At 38.5% G+C, this 9864-nt stretch overlaps 1 protein-coding gene across 2 annotated transcripts in view; it reads right to left on the bottom strand.

Annotated features, from left to right (window-relative positions):
• Positions 1-8809, bottom strand: part of LOC107267129 (uncharacterized protein C45G9.7) — a 23099-nt gene extending 14290 nt beyond the window's left edge. The window contains exon 1 of one of the 2 annotated variants that reach the window (XM_015738419.2): positions 8518-8793. In XM_015738419.2, coding sequence (XP_015593905.1) covers positions 8518-8574 — 57 coding nt within the window. In that variant the 5' untranslated portion in view covers positions 8575-8793. Of the gene's footprint in view, positions 1-8517 lie in introns of both variants that reach the window. The other variant, XM_025084333.1, reaches the window with a different exon arrangement.
• Positions 8810-9864: the final 1055 nt, after the last annotated feature.

The following is a 9864-nucleotide window of genomic DNA, read 5'->3' on the forward strand; positions in this document are numbered from 1 at the left end:
CCCCCCCGAATTGTGATTGTTGCTCTTAAGAGACCCTGGGTAAAATAACCACCTCATAACCACGTCATAATGTATATAGATTTATATTGAATGTCGAAGTCAAATTCGTGTTCAGCGACTTTAAATACATTCCTATACCGAGTTTTGTCAAAACCTAGTAATCTTTTGGCATTGTGACCTGACAAATTAGATCTGCTGTTTTGAATTATAAAAATTTTAATTAGGATTAAAGATTAGCATTCCTAACAATTGTCAAATACCAAATTTTAAGAAAAATCATAGGAATGGAAGTGAGGTAAAGTCGAGTAAAATCAAAATTTAGTCAATTACAATATAATCTTAAAAAATCAATATCTTGGAAACTAAAGAAATTAGTCCTCTAACAAGGGGAGGGCGCGACGTTGGTCACATGGATTTTGGAGTCCTTTTGGGGAAGGAAAGTACTTTGTAGTAACAAACTACAGGCTAATCGGGAGGACCCAACGCGGAGCCGTTTTCGAAAAAAACCGGTTTGAAGAACGCAGCACTATTCATGTACCTGCATCGATACTAATGTTTCCGAGAAGGCGGCGTAGTTCCGTGACAGCGCGCCTGACTACCACCCGAGCGACCAGGGTTTGATTCCCGACCACAAATAGACTTTTTTTTTTATATTAATTCATTTTTTTTGCTACCCGACAGCCCATGTTTATCTACCAACAATTTTGTCAATTTACCAACGAAATGAGTGTATTGGAACACTATTATTTTTCATTATCAAACCCTGATTTATTACAAAATTTTATAAAGATTCACAGCGTATTTTGGTTGACAATTATTGTTTATTAGTCGCTATCACTGTTATTTTCTGTACAGCCGTTGCATCTATTCGGGTGGTAGTTATCATAAAAGCATGAAAAACATAAATTGTTTTCACACCACGCACATTTTATGAATGCAACGTCGTCGCACTGGCAATGTTTTTTCGAAAGCGACAGAGGAAAGTATACTTCGTTTACATTTAATAATATAACTCTTTCTTCAATCAATTTTCGAGACAAAACTATGATGCGTGATATAAATCAGTGTTTGATAATGAAAAATAATAGTGTTTCAATCCACTCATTTCGTACGTAAATTGACAAAATTGTTGGTAGATAAATATGGGCTGTCGGATAGCAAAAAAAGAGATGAATTAATATAAAAAAAAAATTTATTTGTGGTCGAGAATCGAACCCTGTCCGCTCGGGTGGTGGTTAGTCGCGCTGCACCGAGCTACGCCACTTTGAATAGTGCTGCGTTTTTTAAACCGCTTTTTTTCGAAAACGGCTCCGCGTTGGATTCTGCCGATTAGCCTGTAGTTTGTTACTACAAAGTACTTTCCTAACCCAAAAGAACTCCGAAATCCGTGTGACCAACGTCGCCTTGTAAGACATAATACTTTTGTGTTCCACGTCAAAACTACTACCCAAATCAAGATACCGCTACCCTAACCCCTGGGCTACGACTACCTCCTACAAAAATCATTTCAGTAAGCACATCATTAACTACATAAGTTCAACCAGTTCATACACGTGCTGCTCCATGGCACTCAAAGAAACACGAAATAACAAAGGATAAATGGTGACAGAATAACCGATTAAGTCTGGTGTCTGGCTGGAAAAAGTTTGGTGTTGACTCGAGCGTTGACTGGTGGCGAAAGTACGAAGCTCTGACAGGAGCGTCATGGCTGCCGTATTTGGGAGTTCCTTCACAAAGGGTGCCAGACACTTCAGAAAATTTGGAAGAAATTTTTTTTATTATGGTGTGCTCGTTCAGTACGACCCCATTACTTTTCTTATCATGTTGCTTTTATAGTTAAGAGAATTCCATCATTTTTCATTTCCGTTTTAAAAATCTTGGTTGTTGTAAGTACTGGTAGCTAAACATTGATATTTACATTCAAAAGTGCAATTTTTGAAGCTCGAGATAATTAAAAATAAAACGCGCGATTTTCATTGAAGATTACAATTACATATCTGTGAATTGGTATAGATCTGGTGATTTTTATATTGAAATTACGTAATTATGCGAATTGGATGGGAAAAAAAGCTACAAGTGAGACTCGAACCACCGACCCCGCGGTCGCTAGGCTCGAGCGTTACCGGGTGCGTTAAACGGCCTGCTTGAATATTGTGACACATTTGGTGCATATACAACTCACAAAACTTCAAAGTCGCTTTTCTTGAGAATTTTTAAATATGACATAGAACTGCTTTGGGAAATTACTATTCGAGTTCTCAACTTCACGTACCATGAGTAAAAAAGATTTTAAAAATCCGATTGATGGAGTCTCTCCTTGTAAAAAATATTCTAATATTCCGTTACGTTTGCAATATTAGTCTCTGCGACAGTCTATGCTAATTATTAAAAAAATAATAATATAATGCGTACAGATTGTAGAAAGTTTTGGCACTAAGCTGAAAAAGTTATATTTAATTTATTATTCACAATTTAATTGTCTAAACTAAGGAGTGACTGACTAGTGATACGAATCTCGTATTAGGCGTTAAATGTTCTTACATTGAAAAGCATAAAATATAATCTTATCAACCAAGGTTCGTCGTATAAACAATTAAATTGTTAATAACCAATAAAATACAACTTTTTCAGCTTGATACCAATATTTTCTGAAAACTGTAAAGTTTGTACTATTATTTTTTAAATAGCTACTTCGTGGACGGCTAACAAGCACAGTGGCGTAAAGAATATATATATTGTGACGTGGCAAAATTTGCCGTCACATTTCAAGGGTAGCTCTCGCGTTTTTAGGCGTGACACATTACCGCCAGGCACTCTAAATACCATCACGGCAAAACACTCCATGGATCCTACTAAAATTTCTAGTATCTTGTATAAACTGACACTCTTTTTGTATCTTAACTTCTCTTATAACACGACATTACGGACGGAGAGGAGAGCAGACAAAACACTCAGCAATCACCAGGAACCGCCGAACAGACGCCATAAGGGAACGTGGACGATCGCCGCTAACACCTAGTGACGTCCACCCCAGGGAATGAGAGGACCCGTTACCGTTTTCCCAAATGTCTGGCCGCAGAGGGGGCACAAGAGTAGCATGCCCAGCCGTACCTAGCTAGCGGTACGTGCCAAAGGCAATACGCGCTCTATCCCGAGAAGCGCCTCCCAAACCTCGCACATGGAAATTGGCTGCAGGGAGGAGATCTACAAGATCCTCCTGACAGAGCAAGTAACAACAGCGATAGCAGCCAGAAAACTCGAGGAGCCAGCAATATCGAGACTACTGCGACTAGACGCTCCTTCACACCCCTAAAGAAAAGGCAGCGAGGAGGATGATCCCGTGAACCCTACCGAAGGGACAGCCAGGAGGCTGTCTTAATATTACGATCCAGGGAAGAACAGTTACCGTCGAGAACCGGCCCCGTAGATGGGCAAACGTGCACCTCGATGGAGTAACAGCATCCGCATCCGGAGGCAGAGCCAAGGAACCTTGTTGGGGATAATCGCTATCGTCTAATATAGTATTGATAATGTAATATTAATTATCTGCTAACGTTATATTTGGAGTATCGTCCTATCGTGATGTAAAGTGATTCCTAATCATGTTTAAATTATGGCGCGCGCGCGAATAAGTTCGGCAGAGGGCCCAACGCGTAGATTAAGGGTGGGGATGTCACCACCGAGCGTACGCGAACCGATAGATCGCTCTCCGGCTGGCTGTCCGTGGTGGTGAATAGACGTCTTGCGAATTCGCTTAATACCGGTGAGTTCTGAGGTTCGATTAACGTGGAATTTTTCCGGCAATCTTGCCGTATGTTATCGCTCTCGAATCCTTCTGATTCGATACTATTTTCGTACTCGGGAAAATTCCGTGGTTATCGTCTCTCTTCCTATTGTAACGAAGAATTGTATAATTTAGATTAGTATTATTGCGTTCTAATTAATAGAGTGATTTTTTGAATCCTGGAGTGTGGCCACTGAGCCTACGTATCATTATTGCTTCTCAATATCGAGACGTACCTTAGTATATGTATTTGCTATCGTCTTACTTTGCTTCGAGTATTTGAAAGAATTACGACTCCGTAAATTTACCCCTTTTTTTATTTATTTCATTCTCGCGAATATTAGGTTTATTCACCATTGTCTTATTACTGTTATCTCTGTGCTGTATTCTGTTCAAATTCCGAAATACTGTGATATGCCATCGCTTAGCGTTTTCTAGTGATAGTGCTCTCGAAATACTTCCAACGTTAAGGATATCGGTCCCTGAAGGATGCGCTATTAGCTACGCCTAGGTAGTACGGTTGTTAGGGCTATCGTATGATTCTTACCCGACTAGTACTATTTTTTTTTGTCATCTATACACGACCGATTTCCGGCATATCACTGCCGTTATTAATATTGTCCATATTGTAGTATCAAACTTTGTTCCTTCGTACCCGAGTATTTCACGTAATTGGGGACTATTTTTTTTGGTGTGATATATACGCGACCGATTTTCGGCATATCATTCCCGTTATTAATATTGTCCACATTGTAGTACGTAATTGTGGACCTAGCTATTGAGCGGTCCACCCTTCTGCACTTATTGTTTTATTAATGTCCTAATAAAAAGGGCTTTGTTATAATTGGTTGAAATTTGGTTCGGTGACTTCTTTTGTTCGGAAGCTTTTAGTTTTTAAATGGGAACAGGTCAAAGTTGACTAATCAGAACGAGGCGACAAGAGAAAAGTAGGCTCTACGAACACTGAGTTTTCCTCCCTCGCTTTTGTTTTTTGGTAGCTTGTTTCTTGTTTCCAATAGGCATGTCTTCGGCTGACGTCATCCCGCCCGAAGCCACCAAGAAACAAAAGCGAGGGAAGAAAACTCAGAGTTCGTAGGTGCCTACGTTTCTCTTGACGCCTCCCTCTGATTGGTCAACTTTGACCTGCTCCCATTTAAAAACTAAGAGCTTCCGGACAAAAAGAAGCTCATTTTCGTGATCAGTGAAGCCTCCCAAATACCGCCATACCCACCGGGTCAGGTAGTTTCGGAACACCCTGTATATCGAGTCGAGCCAAGAGTCTAGGCTGGCTTAACTCTTCGCCAGCAAACTTGGCTACCCACATATACTATATGTGTGTGTAGTTCTGACACAACGGTACTATGCTACGGGCCCCGCAAATCGCTCACGTTACTGAGATCTACGACGAGGAACAGCTAGCGCCATCTATTGGATTCTCAAGATAGTAATATACGGGTCGAATCTAATTTGCCGTTTTTTGCGTTTGTTAAAAAGTTATTGACAAAATTATTAGATCAGCCCGCTTTGTGTCGTCCATAGCAAAGCGGCTTTTCTCGATTTAAGTGTGATGAGTGTCCTGATTCGCCGAAAAATGGAATTTAGTGAACAGTCGTAATGGCGACGCCCATGATGTTTTGACAGGTCAGAAATGCACGATTTCTTTACGTACATTTTTCTCACAATTGATATATTTTTTGCACCTAAATTGAGAAGAGCCGCCAGCCGTATCGCATAACGAAGTGAGCTAATAAAAGATTTTGCTGAATAATTTAGAAATGAAGGAGAATAACGGAAAATACGTTTCCTCGCTTGTGACAGCAGCCTTAAGGACCTTACGATGCTGTACTATTGGTCAATCCAATAATATTCCGTTAGTGCCAACGAATAGTGAAACTTTCATATGACGACGTAAAACTTGACATACAAGATGTTTAACTGGAAAGCAAAGTTCTTTTGTTACAACTTCCATTCTTTTAAAGATATTTCAATACAGAACAAACTACTTAATGACCTTGCCATTTACTAATTTTATATTTAAAATGCACTATCATTTCTGATACATGTATTTAACAAAAAGCTGCAAAGTAGAACCTTACAAATTGCTTCCTCATTATTTTACTCGGTTTTTTCTATCACAATGATGCAAAGTAGAATCTTACACTTTGCTTCTTGATTTTTTTCTGTCGTTCACAAAGCCTCTATGAGGAAGTTCTTTGATTAATGTTGGCTTCCTCATAGAGGAAGCTTTGCAAGAGTTCGCGAATTATGTACAATTAAATTTTGGTACTTACAGGAATAAAAAATAAAAAATGTATAATCTACAAAAACAAGCCACATTACACGGCTATGGCACGCCGTAAGAAGCACCGTTGCATCATATTTTCATTGTGTATAAAGTTTTGGTTAACTTCTTGAAATTTTGCGGAAGCTAATGCAATAATGATAATTTTTTTAAAATTTGAAAACACGTAAAATCTGAACCGCTTTAGCGATCTTGTCGAAATTCAATAATAAACACACACACACACACACACACACACACACACACACACACACACACACACACACACACACACACACACACACACACACACACACACACACACACACACACACACACACACACACACACACACACACACACACACACACACACACACACACACACACACACACACACACACACACACACACACACACACACACACACACACACACACACACACACACACACACACACACACACACACACACACACACACACACACACACACACACACACACACACACACACACACACACACACACACACACACACACACACACACACACACACACACACACACACACACACACACACACACACACACACACACACACACACACACACACACACACACACACACACACACACACACACACACACACACACACACACACACACACACACACACACACACACACACACACACACACACACACACACACACACACACACACACACACACACACACACACACACACACACACACACACACACACACACACACACACACACACACACACACACACACACACACACACACACACACACACACACACACACACACACACACACACACACACACACACACACACACACACACACACACACACACACACACACACACACACACACACACACACACACACACACACACACACACACACACACACACACACACACACACACACACACACACACACACACACACACACACACACACACACACACACACACACACACACACACACACACACACACACACACACACACACACACACACACACACACACACACACACCTACGATTTTTTCTAAACCACTTTTCTTGACTTTTTAGATTATGTTAAGTATTCTGACATGAAAATCTCGAAAAAAAAATTTTACATGAAAACATAGCTTTCTCTATGAGGCAGCAAAATGTATGGATTTCCATAGAAATTTCAAAATATTCACAGAATATCCATAAGTGGAAACTGTGGATATCTTATGGATATCAATTTAGATGTTGAGGTTATCTTCTGAATATCCTGTGGATATCGACAGCCAAATTGGGATATCCTATGGATATCAAATGCTGTGTGGGTTATATTACAAATTATATCCTACTTTGTAATTGTTATACTAGTTATATATTAGTGTTAACTCAGTTATTTCTAATAAAAATTATATTGCTATTAATTATTTATTATTTCAGTTGCCAGAAATAAAAATAATAAATAATCTAACTCTGGTAGTATTTAGCTAATAAGCCAAATATTATATTATATAATATACTTTTCTATTGGTTCTAACTCAAAGTAGCTTTCTAATCACCTTGCTGGTTTTTGAAATCATAGGCTGATTCATATTCGTATAGAAGAGACAAAGGCATTTACACGTAGTGATATCCACCAAGGTTATTTGAGACTACTTTTACGTGATGTGCCAATTGCTTACATTTAACTTATGGATAGACTATATATATTTGTACAAGCATCTTTGGTAGACTATAAATGAAATGAAATTATTCCAACTTATATATAAGATAAATTAACCTATACATATATTTATTTAGGAAGCAACGGTTATCATTATTACGTTATTAGACACAATATTAATAAAGAGATGTTAAAGGTAAATCTACATTTACATTGAGATAATAAATTGTAGAGTAAGCACATATATACTAACTTACTTACTTTATATTATAATATGATTTCAATGCTGTTTGTACATAAAATGTACATGTTTTTTTGTTATCAAGAGAGAAATTTACACCACTCCTAGTTTTGGCAAGGTACTTTTACTTGGAAATTATATGTCAAAAACAAAATATTTCTCTCTAGCAATCAATCTTCTAAAACACACTAATTTATTTAAAATTGGAAAAGGATTGTTCAAATTTGATTGAAATATATTATATTTGTATAAAATACAAATAATATATTCAGTATTTAATATAATGAAAACAAAGAATTCTCATATATATTACATGACCTGTGAATTGCATTCATAATATATGTGATAACAAAATTATTATAACAAAATAATGTTTTTCTTTGCTTTTTATAAATAAAGGTTTTTGAACATTTCGTAATCAAAGATTTTCACTTGGTACTATTATTATGAACTTTTATTATGTCAATCATGGCGAATTTATCAATGAACGCTATAGTGTATATTGGTACAGGATATTTTGTAATACCTACGCTAAGGCATTCCATGGCCGTGCCCGCCTGATGTTGAAAAGCCATTTTCGCACACATCTTGAAATTAAGGTTAATTTGTTTCGTGTCACTACGAATTATTATTTATAATCCTTTTCCGTATGCACGACAAATTCACCGAATTTTATGAAACACTTAAGGTTATGGCTTAAGCCTTTCAAGGCCTTCACACACAAAATAACGTAACGACGTAAGACGTAAGCGTAAGGAAACCAACCAATCAGAATCTAGTACTGTCTCCTCCACTTTTCTCCGTAAGACGTAAGCCGTAGCAGAGATGAGTAGGGAGATTGCCAATGAGCCTGTTTTTGATGGTCTCAATGTTTCTCTGGTTTCGGCGCGCCACCTTAGCGGAGGGCCCTCGAAGCAGTTCCACGTTTTTGATTGGTCGTGTATATATAGTATTACTACGCGTGTAATCTGGAGCTGTGTTTTGGCTCGTCGACGCGCCACCTGAACGAGACTCTCGAATTAGTTCCACGTTTTTGATTGGTCGAATGAATTCGTGTGTTCCTCGAAATCCACAATTTTAAACCGGGTGAACACTCAAATAGGGAGACTTGAATCCACCCTTTCTTACTGCATATTACACAAACCGTAGTAATGAGGTAGTAAGTTTTGCCGATGCTAATTCCCTTAATATCCATATGAAACTTTGTAAATAATAGAGTGAACAAATAAAACTTTAAACAATCCCTCGAACGTGGGTAACTACAGAAATATAAGTTTGCTAAATGATATACCACAATGACTCGATGACACACGCGCTTGATGTTGGATTAACGGCCGAGAGTCTCAAGTTCGGAACTCACGTCTCAACCCTTTTTTTTCTTCTTAATTATCAACTATGCTTATTGGTTCACCTAGTTAACTTAAGATTCATTAAATATATGATTATATTAGTCTACAAATATTGTATTATATTACATCGTATAAATGCAATAAATTGGTACATCAAACAGCGAACGTTTCTTCTTCCCGAGAGCCTACCTGTGACAAACACCTATGTTATGCTGTTTCATGTTTTAATAGGATAAATAATAGGATAAATTCGGTTGGATGGAAGACCTTGCTGCCCCGCCTGTTTGTCAAGAACGGTTTGTGAGGGGCGGCAACTTTTTCCCCACCACCGAGCAATTCATTCTTTTCGCTGACTGGAATATCGGCTGGAACGATGATCATGACCCGCGCGGTTACGAGAAATCTGTAACATCGACAGAGGCGATGATCATAAAATCCTACTTCCGGACTCGCCGCTACGATTTAGCGCCATGCTTTTGGTATCGCCTAAAACCGGAGCGTTGTACATCTCCCCACTCATCTCTGGTA

Source organism: Cephus cinctus, unplaced genomic scaffold (assembly GCF_000341935.2).
Source record: "Cephus cinctus unplaced genomic scaffold, Ccin1 Ccin1_scaffold0345, whole genome shotgun sequence".
Classification (NCBI taxonomy): Eukaryota; Metazoa; Arthropoda; class Insecta; order Hymenoptera; family Cephidae; genus Cephus; species Cephus cinctus.